At 49.3% G+C, this 20,056-nt stretch overlaps 1 protein-coding gene across 1 annotated transcript in view; it reads left to right on the top strand.

Moving 5' to 3' along the window:
• The window catches only part of LOC140426516 (ALK tyrosine kinase receptor-like), a 1,637,280-nt gene that overhangs the window by 1,558,271 nt on the left and 58,953 nt on the right, over window positions 1–20,056 (top strand). Inside the window, exon 23 of the mRNA XM_072511388.1 lies at window positions 965–1,094. Coding sequence (XP_072367489.1) covers window positions 965–1,094 — 130 coding nt within the window. The remainder of the gene's footprint in view (window positions 1–964; window positions 1,095–20,056) is intronic.

Here is a 20,056-nt window from a genome sequence, read left to right as displayed (position 1 = left end):
TGGGGAGTTCTCCATATTCATGGGGTCCCTGGGGGGGGGGTCTCCCCAGTAAGGAGGTCCCAGGGGTATCTCCCTATTAAAGGGGCCTCCGGGAAGGCGTGGGGGTCTGGTAGAATAGAGGTGGGCAGCTAGAACATTGTGGGGACAGCAGGGTGGTCCTCGGAAGGACTCTGGGGCAATTCCCCTCAGGAATTATACCCTTGGCCCGGTGCAAGGTGCACCACACCAAGGTCACGCTGGTAGAGACCACAAGTGATCCGCACCACGTGATTCCAGGCCCTGGGGACTGGAGAATCACGGAGGGCCGGAGCTTAGGGTGCCGGGCCCGCTAAGTGGATACAAATGGGTCATCAAGACCCAATGTTATCTTCATTAAGACCCATTCGTATTCATTTACATCTTCCCGCTGGCACGCGGCCATGGACCTCGATTCAGGTAGCATCGTGTTCGTATTGGCGCCCACTGACGCCCGGCACCAATCCCAATTTCGCGATTCTCTGCCGCATCGTGGACACCGATACCGGCGCCAGCTGATGGAGAATCCACCCCAACGTCTTTCAAAACTCTTGTCTTCCTCATGAAGAATTTTAGCTCGTCATCTTCTAGGATGTAGCCTGATCCCCAGCCGACAGCAGCACAAAACCAACTCATGTTCCATGGGCGTGGTCTTCACCAAAAATGGTACAGGTCAGCAGGACACCCTCAACTCTGCTTATGACAGTCTGGATGGCGTAGATCCACCAATATTATCTTCAAGCAAAAACAGCCGCAGTTCTGTATATTTCTTTATTCTTAGCTTCTGGATCTAGCCTCTGTCTTCCTCACCAGGCTCAATCACCTTAGTTTTCCCCAAATTGCTCCTGGGCATTGGTTCTCGTGGATCATCCTGCATATTGTCACGTCATGCAATGATTGATGGTTTTGTTAGAAATAATTAATGTGTCCTTCTCTCCAACTATTCCAGTAAATTCTACCACCAGAACATTGTGCGATGTATAGGAGTCAGCCTGCAGGCTCTTCCTCGTTTCATTCTACTGGAGCTGATGGCAGGTGGAGACATGAAATCCTTTCTTCGAGAGTATCGACCTAAACCGGTAAGAAGTGATCATTCTTCAAGAGCAATGTATGCACGCTATCTCAGACTCCTCATTAATCTGTTTACTCGGATTCACTTGGAGTTAGCATTTCCTGTAACATTCGACAAATTGACCTATTTTAATTCTTCAATTGGGCTAGCAACAGGCCTCGTGTGATACTGCTAGATAAGGCAAGGGTTGTTGTTGGTTGCAGTGAACCTGCTTCCCATGCTCAGGATAGGCTGCCAACACTCACATTTGTAGTTCACATCTGAATGACCATTTAGGAGATGTCCATTCATAGACGCACAAAGGATCCCTTTCTAGGCTCGCTGATTCATTGTCAGATGACACAGATCAAATGTCGGTATTTAACCTGTGCTTTATTTAGACTGTGCTGGCAAAATGCCAAATGCTACGATTTGCTGGATTCTGTAGTCCTGATTGAGGATAAACCTGAGGTGCTTTGAAATTAAACCCTGTCGATTTATATCCTTTATTGACGAGTTAATGCGCTAATGCGGGCACTGACATTTGAAATTTAACTAATATTTGTTGCAATGTATTCGTTGTCAGTTTTCGTAACACTGATTAAAACGAGATGGCAGAGGAAAATGTACCATGTTATATTAATACCCTGGAATGCTGACATTTAAAATACTAAACAGCACAATAATGAAATGTTTCATTTATGATTAGGCTTGTATCATTATTGCCTGCCGAAAGCAACAAAACTCACCTTATTGCAAAGTTTAGTTGAAAGCAATTCAGTCTGTCACTGACTGGGGAAAGTATTTGGCAAAGCTATCAAAGTAGCTGTTTGTATAATTAGGACTTGCCTTCTTTCACTGAACTCATTTGATGACTGGTGATAATCAGAGCTGAAGAATGAACCAGCAATGATGGCTGTTTTTTTAAATCGAGACTCCTACTCCTTCCCACGCATCTCTTGCCCTCCCCATTGAACTCGCCAAGCTGCATTTTATGGGGCTGGGTGGGGGTAGGTCAGAAAAGCCTTCCCCGCAGTGATAATACATTGTCAGCGGCCTAAACAAGCTGGTGATCGGACTTCCACCCCCTCAGTCCTGGCCTGGAGGGATGCTGGCCAGTCTGAGTGGCCATCAGCTCTTGCAGTTCCAGCAGTGCCTGAGCTCAGTGTGAGTGCAGTTGGAACTGCAAGCAGCACCACAGTCATGGTGTCCAGACACAGATAGGTCCGAGATCTCTTGGGCAGGGAGGAATTGGGAATTTTTAGGAGGGGGATGGCAGGTTTTCAGGTCCAGGCCTTGAGGCACATCTTAGGTAGGGTGCACAGTCAATCCCAGTTGATGTTATAACTGGACGGGAAGATCCCAGAATGAAACCCTGGCTCAAAAGAGCGTAACTTTTACATTTTTTATAAAATGTGGGGCAGCACAGTGGCACAGTGGTTAGCACCGCTGCCTCACAGCGCCAGGGACTCAGGTTAAATTTCTACCTTGGGTCACTGTCTGTGTGGCGTTTGTACGTTTTCCCCGTGTCAGCGTGGGTTTCCTCCAGTTTCCTCCCACAGTCCAAATATGTATGGGTTAAGTCGATAGGCCATGTTAAATTGCTTCTTAGAGTCCAGGGATGTGCTCATGGGGTTACGGGGAAAGGACAGGGTGGACAGGGGACTAGACATGGCGCATGCTCTTTCGAAAGGTCTGTGTAGACTCGATGGGTTGAATGGCATCCTTCTGCACTGTAGGGATTCTATGAATAGGGTCACAGGACCATGAATTAGTGCTGGATTCTCCACAGCCAAAATCGCGTTTGGCGCAGGGGCGGGGAACCGAAGTTCCCGACCGAATCGGTCCCAGCGCCGCTCCCCCGTTTCTCTGGGTCTCGGAGAATCGCTCCTCCACTATTTACACCGCGCGGGGGGCCATTGCCAGAGGCTCTCCCGGCAATACTCCGCTCCCGACCAGCCGAGTTCCCGATGGCGTGGAACAAATGTGGTATGGCCAGTCGGGACTCTCGCACGGCGGCTGCGGACTCAGTCCATGGCCGCCCTGTTGGGGGGCAGGGGGATCGAGCACTGGGGGGGGCCATATGGTCGGCCGGGACAGTGATCAGGCTGGTATGCTGCAGCGGCGCTCGGCCGATCGGGGGGGCCTACATTGTCCATGTTGGTCCGCAGTCTGAGTCTGCGCATGCGCTCGGCGCGACCGCTGGAGGTCACCGCCGTGCGCATATGCGGACTCGGAACCGGAGGTGCACTGGCCCGTATCCGCAGACAAAGCTGCGTGAAGCTCCCCGGGTCCCAGCTAGCCCCCTGCAGGTAAGTTAATCGCTCTTTATTTTTTGCAGGAAACTGGGGAATCAAACACCACGGGCGAAATTCTCCCCCAATGGCGCGATGTCCGCCGACTGGTGCCAAAAACAGCGCCAATCAGACGGGCATCGCGCCGGCCCAAAGGTGCGGAATGCTCTGCATCTTTGGGGGCCGAGTCCCAACATTGAGGGGCTAGGCCGACGCCGGAGGGATTTCCGCCCCGCCAGCTGGCGGAAATGGCGTTTTTTGCCCCGCCAGCTGGCGCGGAAATGCGGCGCATGCACAGGAGCATCAGTGGCCGCTGACAGTTTCCCGGTGCATGCGCGGGAGCGTCAGCGGCCGCTGTCAGTTTCCCGCGCATGCGCAGTGGGGAGAGTCTCTTCCGCCATGGTGGAGGCCGTAGCGGAGGCGGAAGGGAAAGAGTGCCCCCACGGCACAGGCCCGCCCGCGGATCGGTGGGCCCCGATCGCGGGCCAGGCCACCATGGGGGCACCCCCCGGGGTCAGATCGCTCCGCGTCCCCCCCCCAGGACCCCGGAGCCCGCCCACGCCGCCTGGTCCCGCCGGTAAATACCAGGTTTGATTTACGCCGGCGGGACAAGTAATTTCTGGGCGGGTCTTCGGCCCATTCGGGCCGGAGAATCCAGCGGGGGGTCCCGCCAACCGGCGCGGCCCGATTCCCACCCCTGCCCAATCTCCGGTACCGGAGACTTTGGCGGGGGCGGGGGCGGGATTCACGGCGGCCAACGGCCATTCTCCGTCCCGGCTGGGGGTTGGAGAATGACGCCCCACGCTTTTACGCGGCGTGGCGACATAGCCCCATTTTGGAGAATCCAGCCCCTGAATGAAAAATTAAATGAAAATCACTTATTGTCACAAGTAGGCTTCAAATGAAGTTACTGTGAAAAGCCCCTAGTCGCCACATTCCGGTGCCTGGTCGGGGAGGCTGGTACGGGAATTGAACCGTGCTGCTGGCCTGCCTTGGTCTGCTTTCAAAGCCAGCGATTTAGCCCTGTGCTAAAAAGCCCCTGCTTTCCCACTTTACACCTGGTTACTGAATTGTCTCTTTACTCCAGAACACTTTGTTTACTCTTCCTTGAATTCTCCTGTACAATACCTTTGTCTCTCTTCTCTTAATGTCAGCCGTCTTAAGACATTATTTCTGTCCCAATTGGTTATCTGGACAGTAACTGGTCATTTGAAGCCTGCCTCTTTGCAGCTATCTTGTCCTGTCTAACGTCTCCTGGCAGAGTTGGAAGATGTTCACTCCCTGATATCCTGGGCGAAATTCTCCCCCAACGGCGCGATGTCCGCCGACTGGCACCAAACACGGCGCCAATCAGACGGGCATCGCGCCGGCCCAAAGGTGCGGAATGCTCCGCATCTTTGGCGGCCTAGCCCCAACATTGAGGGGCTAGGCCGACGCCGGAGAGATTTCCGCCCCGCCAGCTGGCGGAAATGGCGCGGAAATGCGGCGCATGCGCGGGAGCGTCAGCGGCCGCTGTCAGTTTCCCGCGCATGCGCAGTGGGGAGAGTCTCTTCCGCCTCCGCCATGGTGGAGGCCATAGCGGAGGCGGAAGGGAAAGAGTGCCCCCACGGCACAGGCCCGCCCGCGGATCGGTGGGCCCCGATCGCGGGCCAGGCCACCATGGGGGCACCCCCCGGGGTCAGATCGCCCCGTGCCCCGCCCACGCCGCCTGGTCCCGCCGGTAAATACCAGGTTTGATTTACGCCGGCGGGACAGGCAATTTCTGGGCGGGACTTCGGCCAATCCGGGCCGGAGAATCCAGCGGGGGGTCCCGCCAACCGGCGCAGCCCGATTCCCGCCCCTGCCCAATCTCCGGTACCGGAGACTTCGGCGGGGGCAGGATTCACGGCGGCCAACGGCCATTCTCCGACCCGGCGGGGGGTCGGAGAATGACGCCCCCTGTCTCCAACTGCCATCAAATTAAGCTTAAAAGTTTTTTCCCCTTAAAAGGGCCTCCAGTTGCTAAATAATGCCCGCATTTTTCTCTGGACTATTTACTCTTTACACCGTAGCGCTCTCTAAACACAATAGAAACACAGTTGGAACTGAACCAACCCCCACACATACAAAGACCTTTGTCAAGTATGAATCTAACTTCCAGGCACAGAAACATTAAATTAAACCCATTTAAAACTATACCTTATTTCTCATGTTTATCCATATAAATATAAATCCCTTAAAACTATTTTTGTTTTCCTAACAACAGATTTGTCACCAAGAATGCATCCCCCACTTCCCATTTTGTCACCAACTTGAGTGAAAAAATGGCCTCCTCATACTTACCTGCCTTTCAATGCCCAGCGTATTATCGCAACAGAGGCCAACCAAGATGAATAGAAAGGAAATTCAGGCAGGTATCTATAAGGAAGTAATTCACTACCAGCTGTTTTGTATTCCTGCCAAAGAATATTTCACCCTGGTAATTGGTATAGTGGTTATAGAATGCATCCTGTTCCATGTAGGAACTCCAAATGTGGCATGGTAGCACAGTGGTTAGCACTGTCGCTTCACAGGTTCAATTCCCAGCTTGGGTCACTGCCTGTGCGGAGTCTGCATGTTCTCCCTGTGTCTATGTGGGTTTCCTCCGGGTGCTCAGGTTTCCTCCCACAAGTCCCGAAAGACGTGCTGTTAGGTAATTTCGACATTCTGAATCGTCCCTCTGTGTACCCGAACAAGCGCCAGAATGTGGCGACTAGGGGTTTTCACAGTAATTTCATTGCAGTGTTAATGTAAGCCTACTCTTGACAATAAAGATTATTATTTTTACAAAAGAGACAGCTTGTGTCCTAGATAACCATGTGTGGCACCAGTTGCTTAAACACAAATTTCAGAACTTGAAAAGTGACTGGAGTTACTGCAGTGCATCTGGGAACCAAAGGACCATAGAACCAGTACAATGCAGCAGGAGGCTATTCGTCCCATCGAGTATGCACCGGCCCTCTGAAAGAGCACCCTACCCTACCTAGGCCCACTCCCCCGCTCTATCCCCGTAACCCCACCTTACCTGCACATCTTTGGACACTAAGGGGCAATTTAGCATGGCCAATACACCTAAGCTGCACATCTTTGGACAGTGGGAGGGAGGAAACCAGAGCAACTGGAGGAAACCCACTCAGACATGGGAGAAAGTGCAAACTCCACGCAATCACCCAAGGCCAGATTGAACCTTGGCCCGTGACGCTGTGAGGCAGCAATGCTAACCGCTGTGCCAGAATGTCGCCCCAAAATAGCCTTTAGCAGTCTCATCAGTCCTCACCAACCCTCACTTATATATGTTCCATTCAAAGTTATTCCATTTAGTGAATTCAAATTTCACCCTGTACCGTGGTGGGACTGGAACCTGGGTCCTCAGAGCATCACGCTGGTACTCTGGAATACTAGTTCCTGAATTACTGGAATAAGATGCAGGAGGTGAGAGAATAGATGTGAAAATAACGGTCTTGCAGGAAGACACGGATAGTGTAGGAATCTCCAAGGCAATGGTACCCTCTAACCAGTTTGATTGTCGTCAAATCCCATCTTGCTTATTAATGTCATTTAGGGAAGGAAACCTGCCCTCCTTACCTGGATCAGGTCAAATCCTGGTCTAGCCAGCAATGCCCACATCCCATAAAAGAATTTTAAAAAGGGAATGTACAAGGTTACAGAGAAAAGCACAAACGAGAGACTGTCTTTCAGAGAACCAACGCAGGCCATGATTGGCCAAACATCCTTCATCTGAGCTGCAAGTTTTGGGATACCATAGCTCTTTCAAGAAAGAGATCATTTTAGGATCACTTTTCTGGTCGAATACATTTTAGTTAAATAAAAGCAAAATTCTGCGGATGCTGGAAATCTGAAATAAAATCAGAAAATGTTGGATAAACTCAGCAGGTCTGGCAGCTTATGTGGAGAAAGAAACAGGGTGATGCACGATCAATGACCACTAAAGTGAGGTTGTAGTCCAACTGAAGGCTTTAATAAGCTAGATGTTTCCCCCAGCAGCTCAGGTACAGAATGAGGGCTGCTGGGACGGCAAGGGTTCTTATACCCCACCTATCAGGGCGGAGCTGTCATACACTCTAACCAATAGCAAGCATACAGTTTCCACCAATGGTGCTTTAGCCTATCAGGTACCGTAATACCTATAATACCACACAGGGTTAATGTTTCAAGTCCATATGGCCCTTCTACAGAACGGAAGGGGGGGGTAGAAATGTAATGAATTATATAGTTGGAGAGATGGGTGGAGGAGGTGGGGCAGATTAAAGGACAGGGTAACGTCAGAGGAAAGGAGAGATTGACAAAGATGCCCTGGGCACGAGACAGATGGGTGTATTAATGGAGCCATCAAGGACTGAAGAGTGTTAATATTGGCAAAAGGAAAGATAGCAGAATGTGTATTAATAGGAGAACTAGGGATCATAGGATTAGATAGGGTGGACAGTGAGAGCCTTTTTCCACGGATGGTGATGGCTAGCATGAGGGGACATAGCTTTAAATTGAGGGGAAATAGATATAGGACAGATGTCAGAGATAGGTTCTTTACTCAGAGAGTAGTAGGGGCGTGGACATTAAGGGCATTTAAATGGTCATTGGATAAACATATGGATGATAACGGAATAGTGTAGATGGGCTTTAGATTGGTTTCACAGGTCGGCGCAACATCGAGGGCCGAAGGGCCTGTACTGCGCTGTAATGTTTTATAAGGGAGCAATTGAACAAAAGGGACAGTGGTCATATGGGGGAGGGATGGCATTGTGTTGGAACAAGCTAAGGGAACCGAGAAACAAAAAACAAAAAGGAGAGAGAGTCAGGATGGAGAGTGGGTTTTAGTTGCTTGAGTTACCATGGTCTCCCAGTCCTTTTGAGCTTGAAGAATGAGCTCATGGATTGTGATGATTGGGAAAGTACAATTCTTCAATAATATGACTGCAGAAGTTGAAGTCACAGTGCTTAATTCTGAAGTTTATCCGTAAATGGTTAAGTATCATTCTAAATTAATTCACTATTCAGGTCCGTATAAGTAAGTAACTGATTTGCAATTATAAAGTTACATTTTAAATGATTGGACTCGGGTTTATGAAGGGAAGTGACATAATTGATCCCGATAAACGCTTGCTGTGGTGAAAGATCCTGAGGTAAATGCTGTGATTAAGGTTGTGAATTTTATTCTCCCTCCTTTTTATTACTGACTTTGTGACACATTTACACTGCCGTTTCCATTCGAATATGGCATGCCAAGTCTGACAGGGTTTGACCTGGAGGAATATTGATTTTGTGATGAGAAGAATATGGATTTTGTAACCAAATCCCGAAGACATCTTCATTCGAATTAAATCGAGAGATGTATTGAGCACATGATGTATGCCCTTAAGTTATATTGGGGTAGATCTTGAATCTTTTCAATAACAAGTTCACCATCCTTTCTATATTTCTCCCAATTGAAGTTAACTATCATTTATCTAGTTACTGCTATTTTGTGCTTTTATTTTATTTCTCAATAAACCTGATCTGTAATGAGCCTGAAATAAAATGTCTAATTATGTGTCCATCAGTTAGAGAAGGCAAGAGTATTGAGCCATAAACTAGCAAAGGATCACCGATCAACTGTACCCAGAGTAACCCACCTTGGGAACTGACACGGGACAATCTTCCACCTATTTGCCGTGAGAATTGGAAAACGAGATTCTCATTGGCGAGACCTCGTGTTTCAGATTTTCCCCGCATCTCATCGGTGGCACAATGAGGACTGGAACCTCATTTAAATAAATTTAAGGGCTTTCCACCGTCCGCTCCCCCCAGGAATCGGCGCGATTTACAACAGGTATTGAAAAACGGGAAGCAGTAAATGGGAACCCAACAGGGGGTGCAAAGGTAAATATGTCCCCTGGGGGGGGGGGGACATGCCTTCGTAGTGCCCTGGCATTTCCCCCTGGCCCCCTGCAACGGCCAGGACACTGTTCCAGGGGCAGACACTCTGGGGAGTCCCATTGGAGGAGCTACCCTTGTGTGTGAGGGGGCTTACCCTGGTGCCTGACTGTGGCGGGGTTTCCCCAGCTTGTGTGGTGGGGGTAGCCACGGCGCTTATGTGGTGGGGGTCGCCCCGGTGCTTGTATGGTGGGGGTTTCCCCGGCTTGTGTGGTGGGGGTCGCCCCGGTGCTTGTGTGGTGGGGGTCGCCCCGGTGCTTGTGTGGTGGGGATCGCCCCGGTGCTTGTGTGGTGGGGGTAGCCCCGGTGCTTGGGTGGTGGGGGTTTCCCGGCTTATGTGGTGGGGGTTTCCCCAGCTTGTGTGGTGGGGGTCGCCCCGGTGCTTGTGTGGTGGGGGTTTCCCCGGCTTGTGTGGTGGGGGTAGCCCCGGTGCTTGTGTGGTGGGGGTTTCCCCGGCTTGTGTGGTGGGGGTAGCCCCGGTGCTTGTGTGGTGGGGGTTTCCCCGGCTTGTGTGGTGGGGGTAGCCCCGGTGCTTGTGTGGTGGGGGTTTCCCCGGCTTGTGTGGTGGGGGTTTCCCCGGCTTGTGTGGTGGGGGTAGCCCCGGTGCTTGTGTGGTGGGGGTTTCCCCGGCTTGTGTGGTAGGGGTAGCCCCGGTGCTTGTGTGGTGAGGGTTGCCACAGTGCTTGTGTGGTGAGGGTTGCCACGGTGCTTGTGTGTTGAGGGTTGCCACGGTGCTTGTGTGGTGGGGGTTGCCGCAGTGCTTGTGTGGTGGGGGTTGCCGCAGTGCTTGTATGGTGGGGGTTGCCGCAGTGCTTGTGTGGTGGGGATTGCCGCAGTGCTTGTGTGGTGGGGGTTGCCGCAGTGCTTGTGTGGTGGGGGTTGCCACAGTGCTTGTGTGGTGAGGGTTGCCACAGCGCTTGTGTGTTGAGGGTTGCCACGGTGCTTGTGTGGTGGGGGTTGCCGCAGTGCTTGTGTGGTGGGGGTTGCCGCAGTGCTTGTGTGGTGGGGGTTGCCGCAGTGCTTGTGTGGTGGGGGTTGCCACGGTGCTTGTGTGGTGGGGGTTGTCCCGGTGTTTGCATGGGGGTTGTTGCCCCACTGCTTATGTGAGGAGGAAGGTTGCCCCAGTGCTTTTGTGAGGAGGGGGTGTTTCAGGGTGGGCTGTGCCGGTGCTTGTGGCTTGTGGGGGAGTGGGGTGGGTCCCCACGTCCCTAGAAGAGGAAGTTTTGTTTTAACGCAGATCAGGAAGCCCTTTAGAAATGGCTGCCCCAGCCTCTGTGGAGCATGCGCATGCATTGCCAGCGCTATCAGGCCCCGCCTTGCCGGAGTGACAGCGAAAGCCACCCCCTTCCCCCCAGTTTTTCTGTCCACCGAGTGCCAGAGAATATGGAGAGAGAACTCAGCTGTGCAGCTGGAGAGCTACACGCCGGCTTTCGCACCCAGCCAACTGGTCACCACTGTCTCTGCAATGGCTTGTAAGAAGCCAAACCTTGGCCTACCTGTTAAAAGGCAAATCTCATTCGGCAGAACCAAGAGTGGGGGACCCCCTATGCTGACGGGTCTTGCTAGCCTGAATCGTTTCCAATTGCAGATATGTTGAATAATTTACAGGCCAGTCGGTCCAACCTATCCATTCCTGTGATGATGCTCCACCCGAGCCTGTTCCATCTTCTCTCATCTAAAGCTACCATTTTAATTCTTCCCCCTCATATGCTTGTCTAGATTCCCCTTTAAAGTATCTATACCCTTTGTTGAACCAATTCCTGTGTTAATAATTAATTAATTAGAATTAATAATAATTAACAATGAGTTCCACAATGTTACCACTCTTTGGGTGAAGATGTTTCATCTTCCTTATGGGAATTCTTGGTTACTATCTTGTACTGATGGCCTCTAGTCGCACTCTACCCTACAGGAGGAAACATTCTCCCTGTGTCCACTCTTTCAACACCCAGACAAAGCTGACATTTTCCGGATTGGCCTGGTGAAGGTTTGGGTGGGGCAGGGAGGAACTGGGCAATTCTTCTTCCTTCAAAGCTGGTGAGCGCTATGACCCCAGGATGGGTGAGGTATGCAAGAAGCGGACATGAACCCCGATTAGCCCTTGCACCTGTCAGTCAGCACTGGAGACCATTGATGGACATCACCATCCTGGGATGGGATCCCAAACACTTTCACGGATCCCTGTTTCCTGTATCGATATCTGCTGCAGTAAACGGGTTATTGTTCACTTGGGCACACTGCCTCCTAGATTACTTCACACACAAGATATCATATTTCAATTCATTGGAACTGTGGCCTTGTGGTTAATGCAGTTCTTTACACCAGAAAGAGAATTTGGAGGCGAGCCAAGCTGAAACAATTGAGAGCAGCTTAAGTCGAATCAAATCTCATCTGGAGATCAAAATAGGCTGTTCAACTTTTAAGTTTAAGTAAATTACTGGAAGAATTAAGAATTACATTAAGAGGCATTATATCATGGGTATGACGTGCAGGTTAGAATTAACACAAAGAAAATCAAAATGTGCTGGAAATACTCATTAGGCCTTCAAAAAAATGTCATATTTGACTCAGAATGTGAATAATTGTTTCTCTCCCCACTGATGCGATGAAGCCTGCTCAGTATTTCCAGCATTTCTGTTTTTCCTTCAGATTTCCAGCAGCTGTGGTATTTTGCTTTTATCTTAAAATTAGTAAATCAGGCTCCAGCAACAGAGGAAGGCAGACAGCATTGTCAGAGAGCTCTCCCACCCAGGCTTCGTGCTCTTCCTGACCCTTCCATCAGGCAGAAGATACAGGAGTCTTCAAGACCCGCACATCCAGACATAGGAACAACTTCTTCCCCACAGCTACTAGACTCCTCAACAACTCTCCCTCAGACTGATCTGTTCCCTAAGCTGCTCTTGCTCATGTATTTGCTTTGTTTGGCTCTTGATCCGCACCAATCACTATTTGTCAACGTGTCATTTGTCAATGTACTCTGTCATAGATACATAGAAGATAGGAGCAGGAGGAGGCCTTTTGGCCCTTCGAGCCTGCTCCGCCATTCATCACGATCATGGCTGATCATCCAACTCAATAGCCTAATCCTGCTTTCTCCCCATAGCGTTTGATCCCATTCTCCCCAAGTGCTATGTCCAGCCGTCTCTTGAAAATATTCAATGTTTTAGCATCAACTACTTCCTTTGGTAATGAATTCCTCAGGCCCACCACTCTTTGTGTGAAAAAATGTCTCCTTATATCTGCCCAAAATAGTCATCCTGAATGCTCAGACTGTGACCCCTGGTTCTGGACACACACATCATTGGTAACCTGCATCTACCCTGTCTAGTCCCGTTAAAATGTTATAAGTCTCTATGAGATCCCCCCTCATTCTTCTGAACTCCAGCGAGAACTATCCCAACCTAGTCAATCTCTCCTCATATGACAGTCCCGCCATCCCTGGAATCAGTCTGGTAAACCTTCGCTGCACTCCCTCGAGAGCAAGAACATCCTTCCTCAGAGAAGGAGCCCAAAACTGCACCCAATACTTCAGGTGTGGTCTCACTAATATAATTGCTGTATAATTGCAGCAACACGTCCCTGCTTCTATACTCGAAGCCTCTCGCAATGAAGGCCAACATACTATTAGCCTTCTTTACTGCCTGCTGCACCTGCATGCTTACCTTAAACGACTAGTGCACAAGGACACCCAGGTCCCGCTGCACACTCCCCTCTCCCAATTTTTAACCATTCAGGTAGTAATCTGCCTTTCTGGTTTTACATCCAAAGTGAATAACCTCACACTTATCCAAATTATACTGCATCTGCCATTGATTTGCCCACTCGCCCAATCTGTCCAGATCATGCTGTAGGATCCCTGCATCCTCATCACAATTCACCCTCCCACCTAATTTGGTATCATCTGCAAACTTTGAGATGTTACATTTTGTTCCCTCATCCAAATCATTAATATGTATTGTGAATAGCTGGGGTCCCAGCACCGATCCCTGTGGTACCCACCAGTTACTGCCTGCCAATTTGAAAAGGACGCATTAATCCCTACTCTTTGTTTCCTCTCTGCCAACCAGTTTTCTATCCACCTCAATGCATTTCCCCAATCCCGTGTTTAATTTTACACAATAACCTCTTCTGCGGGACTTTGTCAAGCACCTTTTGAAAGTCCAAATATACCACATTGACTGCACCCCCCCCCCCGCCATGTCAACTGTACTGGTTACATCTTCAAAGAATTCCAGCAGATTTGTCAAGCAAGATTTTCCCTTCATAAATCCATGCTGACTCCGACTGAACTGCCACTGCTTTCTAAATGTTCCGCTATCAAGTCCTTGATAATGGATTCAAGCATTTTCCCCACCAGAGATGTTAGGCTTACTGATCTATAATTCTGTTTTCTCTCTACCTCCGTTTTTGAATATCGGAGTGACGTGAGCTACCCTCCAATCTGCAGGGACAGTTCCAGAGTCTATAGAATCCCAGAAGATGAGCACCAATGCATCCACTATTTCCAGAGCCACTTCCTTATGCACGCTGGGATGCAGATTCTCAGGTCCTGGGGATTTATCCGCCTTCAATCCCATCAGTTTTCCCAGCACCATTTCTCTACCAATGTTGATCTCCCTCAGTTCTTCCCTCTCACTGAACCTTTCATTTTCCAGAATTTCTGGTATCTGATTTGTGTCATCATTTGTGAAGACAGAACCAAAGTATGTATTCAATTGTTCAGCCATTTCTTTGTCCCTTATTATGCATTATCTTGTTTCTGTCTGTAGGGGCCTACACTTCTCTTTACCAATCTCTTTCTCTTCACATATCTATAGAAACACTTAGTGTCAGTCTTTCTGTTCCCTGCAAACTTCCTTTTCTACTGTACTTTCCACTTCTTAATCAATCCCTTCGTCCTATCCGAGATAGAGAACCTAGTGGAGTGGTGTAGCGACAACAATCTCTCCCTCAATGCCAGCAAAACGAAAGAGCTGGTAATTGACTTCAGGAAGCAAAGTACTGTACACACCCCTGTCAGCATCAATGGGTCCGAGGTGGAGATGGTTAGCAGTTTCAAATTCCTAGGGGTGCACATCTCCAAAAATCTGTCCTGGTCCACCCACGTCGACGCTACCACCAAGAAAGCACAACAGCGCCTATACTTCCTCAGGAAACTAAGGAAATTTGGCATGTCCACATTGACTCTTACCAACTTTCACAGATGCACCATAGAAAGCATCCTATCAGGCTGCATCACAGCCTGGTATGGCAACTGCTCGGCCCAGGACCGCAAGAAACTTCAGAGAGTCGTGAACACCGCCCAGTCCATCACACAAACCTGCCTCCCATCCATTGACTCCATCTACACCTCCCGCTGCCTGGGGAAAGCGGGCAGTATAATCAAAGATCCCTCCCACCCGGCTTACTCACTCTTCCAACTTCTTCCATCGGGCAGGAGATACAGAAGTCTGAGAACACGCACGAACAGACTCAAAAAACAGCTTCTTCCCACTGTCACCAGACTCCTAAATGACCCTCTTATGGACTGATTTCATGAACACTACACGCTGTATGCTTCATCCGATGCCAGTGCTTTTGTAATTACATTGTATATGTTGTGTTGCCCTATTATGTATTTTCTTTTATTCCCTTTTCTTCTCATGTACTTAATGATCTGTTGAGCTGCTCGCAGAAAAATACTTTTCACTGTACCTCGGTACATGTGACAATAAACAAATCCAATCCAATCCAATCCTTCTTTGCTGAATTCTAAACTGCTCCCAATCCTCAGACCTATTATTTTTCTTGGCCAATCTGTATGCTTCTTTGTTGGATTGGATACTATTTCTAATTTCCTTTGTCAGCCATGGATTGGCCCTCTTACCCTCTTTGCTTTTCTGCCAGACAGGAATGAACAGTTGCTGTAGTTCCCCCATTCGTTCCTTGAATGTTTGCCAATGTCTATCCACTGTCATCCCTTTAAGTAACGCTCCCCAATCTATCAAGGCCAACTCACGCCTCATATTCTTATAGTTCCCTTTATTAAGATTTAGCACCCTAGTATCCGAATCAGTTACTTCACTCTCCATCTTGGTAAAAAATTCTATCATGTTATGGTCGCTCATCCCCAAGGGGTCTCGTACCGCCAGATTGGCAACGATTCCCTTCTGATTACACAGTACCCAGTCTAAGATGGCCTGCTCTCTAGTTGGTTCCGCCACATATTGGTCAAGAAAACCATCCCGTATACACTTCAGGAATTCCTCCTCTGCGGCATTGTGGCTAATTTGATTTTCCAATCTATGTGAAGATTAAAATCACCCATAATCACTGATATTTCCTTTTTACATGCATCTCTAAACTCGTGTTTAATGCCATTCTCAACGTCACCACTGCAGTTTGGGGGTCTATATATGACACCCACTAATGTTTTTTGTCCCTTGGTATTTCTCAACTCTACCCATACAGATTCCACATTGTCAGAGCTAATATCCTTTCTCACTATTGTGTTAGTTTCCTCTTCAACCAGCAGTGCCACACCACCACCTTTTCTTTTATGCCTGTCCTTCCTAAATACTGAAAACCTGGGACATTCAGTTCCCATCCCTGGTCACCCTGCAGCCCTGTCTCCATAATCCCAATTATACCATACCCATTTATATCTATGATTAGTTCATCCACTTTATTGCAAATGCTCCGTGCATTAAGACACAGAGCCTTTAAGTTTGTCTTTTTCTTTTTATTATTTTATTAATTTTTTAAAAATAAATTTAGAGTACCCAATTCATTTTTTCTAATTAAGGGACAATTTAGCATGGCCAATCCACCTACCCTGCACATCTTTGGGTTGTGGGGGCGAAACCCACGCAAGCATGGGGAGAATGTGCCAACTCCACACGGACAGTGACCCAGGGCCGGGATCGAACCTGGGACCTCAGCGCTGTGAGGCAACAGGGCTAACCCACTGCGCCACCGTGCTGCCCCAAGTTTGTCTTTTTCACATATTTTCACATGTTTGGTCCCGATATTTTTCTCTACTGCCCTGTTTGAATTTTGACCTTGGTTTCTCCACCTATCACTTTTCTTATTCACTTTTCCATCTTTTGTTTTTGCCCTTGCTCCCTCTTTATCTGACTCCTTGCATAGGTTCCCATCCCCCTGGCATATTAGTTTAAACCCACCCCAACTGCTCGATTATTCCTTTTGTCTACTGTGTACGTACTGTGTACATTCCCTTGGCCGCAGAAAAATATTTTTCACTGTACTTCAGTCCATGTGACAATAAATATCAATCAATCAATCAATCAAGGGACATGTTCGCCTCTTAGAAGAGCTTGAAAAGAAGGCTGCAGCAGAGCATCACAAGAGACCACATTTGGAGTATTGTGTGCAGTTCTGGTCACCTCATTATAGGAAGGATGTGGAAGCATTGGAAAGGGTGCAAAGGAGATTTACCAAGATGTTGCCTAGATTGGAGAGTCGGTCTTATAAGGAAAGGTTGAGGGAGCTAGGGCTTTTCTCATTGGAGCGAAGGAGGATGAGAGGCGACTTAATAGAGGTTTATAAGATGATGAGGGGGATAGATGAAGTGGACGTTCAGAGACTATTTCCTCGGGTGGATGTAGCTGTTACAAGGGGGCATAACTATAAGGTTCAGGGTGGGAGATATAGGAGGGATGTCCGAGGTTGGTTCTTTACTCAGAGAGTGGTTAGAGTGTGAAATGGACTGCCTGCTGTGATAGTGGAGTCAGACACTTTAGGAACTTTCAAGCGGTTATTGGATAGGCACATGGAGCACACCAGAATGACAGGGAGTGGGATAGCTTGATCTTGGTTTTGGACAAAGCTCGGCACAACATCGAGGGCCGAAGGGCCTGTTCTGTGCTGTACTGTTCTATGTTCTATGTTAAGCTTGGGGAAGAAAGAGAAGCTACAAACACGAAGAGGAGGAAAAGAAGTGTAAATGCGAGCACCTGGCAGCGCCATACAAATTCTTGGCAGAGTGAAAATGAAAAGCAGAATCGGCATGCATTGAATTGGTGTGAAAAGGCCCGTCAGTGGCACATCCAACTGGTCACTTAGGAGTTTCACAAACACAGGGAATTACGGAGCAGGAATTTCATTGAGACAAACAATTGACCAACACACTGGGCGGGATTCTCTGATCCTGGGGCTAAGTGTTGACGCCATCATAAACGCCGTCGCATTTCTCGATGGCATCAACATGGCCTCAGGAGCAGCGATTCTGACCCCTACAGGGGGCCAGCACGGCACTGGAGTGACCCACGGCAATCCAGCTGCTGATCTCCAGTGTCAGAAGGGCGCCGCGGGTCTACGCATGGGCAGTGGGACCGGCACCTATGCGTGCATGCGCAGTGGCTCCCTTCCCCGCGCCAGCCCTGACGCAACATGGTGTAGGACTACAGGGGCCGGCGTGGAACAAAAGAGGCCCCCAGCCCGAGAGACCGGCCCGCCGATCAGTAGGTCCCGGTCGCGGGCCAGGCCACAGCGGAGCCCCCCCTCCCCCACCCGGATGCATCCCCGCCGGGTAAGACCAGGTGTGAACGGCGGCGGCGGGACTCGGGGTTTTTTTTTGCGTGGCTGCTCTCCAGAGAATCGGCGGACCGGCTTCGGAGCGGCTTCGCGCGATTTGCGCACGTCCCGGCGATTCTCTGATCTAGCCTGGGCTGGGAGAATCCCACTGTGTTAGCTTCAGCTGGAACAGCCAAGAGTATCACAGCGAGATGAAGCATGGCAGAGCTGAATATTACTGATACAATAATCGAGACTCAAACCATCAGGTTACTGATCTAGAGGTGGGCCACCGCGCCCAATCAGGGGAAAAGTGAAGCCTGAGAATGTTCCATGTGCTTTGCCCTCGGACAGAATTTCAATTCATCAGAGAGGGTGGGAAATGGGTATGGGCAGTTACTGAAACCCACCCATGGCAAGCCAGCATGCTCAGTTTAAATGGTGCTGACAGAAGCCAGAAGAGAATGCGTGTCCATACTGTGTAATTGGCCAACTGAACATATCAATGAGCTTGTTGTCAGCTTGTTGAAGGGCCAGAGTTGGATTTTCTTTGTGAGGCCTGGGTTTCATGCACTGTCAGAATCAAGAGAGGGTGGAGGAGGCGGTGATACGGCAAGAAGAAATCGGAAACACTGGGACAGAGGCAAGAGGCAGTGTTAAAGGAAGAAGGTGGAGGGATGGTCCTCATTCACAGGTGAGTCTTATATTACCTTTGGTGGTAATATGTCGTTGTTCTTCGCCTTTTGATCCAGAATGGTCCGTTGAGTTGATGACAAAGAAACCACCAACCTTTAGATTGATCAAAACTAATTCATTGGCTAACGATTAATTAAATGAAGTTTGCACACGCTACTGAGCTATGACTAGTAATAAAGTTGAATCTGTCTAGCAATAATCAATAATTTAGTAGTCACGAATGATATCCCCGTGTTAATGCTCTCTAATCTAAACTACTCCTCGTGCTGTGATCAGCCTCTCTCTCCTTTGCTAACTTTTACTAAACTACCCAGCATTCCCTGAGGTATGATGTTTATACTGGGAACTGGTATTGTCCTCTAGTATTTGAATTACACTGAGATGTAATAATTAACCCTTCACTGGCGTGCCTATATACATATCATTACAGTGAGCTGTTACTCATAGTGAGAAGAAATATGTGTCATATATGCTTTCCCAAAAGGGGCTTTTTGGGGGGTTTGGGATGAGGGAGGGTAACAGACTGAGGTTCAGGCAGACTCTACAGTCCAATGCCAATGGGGGCAGGGCAAAACAGGAAATGGCATTAAGTTTCCTCTGAGCTCTTCCGGAGGCGGCCATGGAGTGAGTGATCACACATTTTGTGTCTCCCACTCAAGGCGGATTTTTTTGGTCTTTTTCCTGCCTGAAGGACACAGTATTTGAGGGCAAAAGGTACAGGAGTGCCCGGGAAAAGTAATACTCCTCTGGTGTGATTGGTAGATGGATCTGCGGACAAGGCATGTTGCAAGAAAGAGCAGCGGTAGCAGGAGAGTTTCCGTGGTGCGCCATAGCGTAAGGTGGCGGATGACAAGTGTGGTGTGCTGCCTTCCCAGTGGTCAACGGAGCAGTTGGTAGAGTTCCTGAATGATAAGTTTTAGCAACAGAGGAAAGTCCCTGGAAGACCTAGACAACGTGGTGGAACTACCTAGATTTGGGATCGGGTAAGTTGAGCAGATGCTTGAGTCCCAGCGCCAGGAGATGCAGAAAGTGGAGGAGGTGGTGGGGGAGCACGAGGAACAGTTGGCCTCGGTGATGGTGGAGGTGGGAGTGATGCAGGAGAGCCAGAAGAGGCTGAGGGGGAAGGTGGAGGATCTGGAGAATTGCTCCAGGAGGCAAAATTTAAGAATTGTCGGGATGCGTGAAGGTGCGTATGTGGCAAGGACGCTGGAGAGATTGATGGAGGAGGGGCCTTCGGTCAGCCTCTGGTGGTGGACCAAGCGCACAGGGCCCTGAGGAGGAGGCCGCAAGCGAGCGAGCCTCCGAGGGCGATGGTGGTGAGGTTGCACCGTTTTCTGGACAAGGAGATAATTCTTCGATGGGCGAGGCAGAACAGGAAATGTACCTGGGAAGGGAATGAGCTGCGGGTGTATCAGGAGCTGGGTGCGGAGCCGGCGAAGAGGATGGCCAGGTTTAATTGGATTAAGGCAGTCCTCTTTGACAAAGGAGTGGAGTTTGGGGTATTATACCCGGCCCACTTGTGGGTGACTTTCCAGAA

The sequence above is a fragment of the Scyliorhinus torazame genome, chromosome 1, assembly GCF_047496885.1.
Source record: "Scyliorhinus torazame isolate Kashiwa2021f chromosome 1, sScyTor2.1, whole genome shotgun sequence".
NCBI classification, from domain to species: domain Eukaryota; kingdom Metazoa; phylum Chordata; class Chondrichthyes; order Carcharhiniformes; family Scyliorhinidae; genus Scyliorhinus; species Scyliorhinus torazame.
This window is presented reverse-complemented; position numbering and strand designations above follow the sequence as displayed.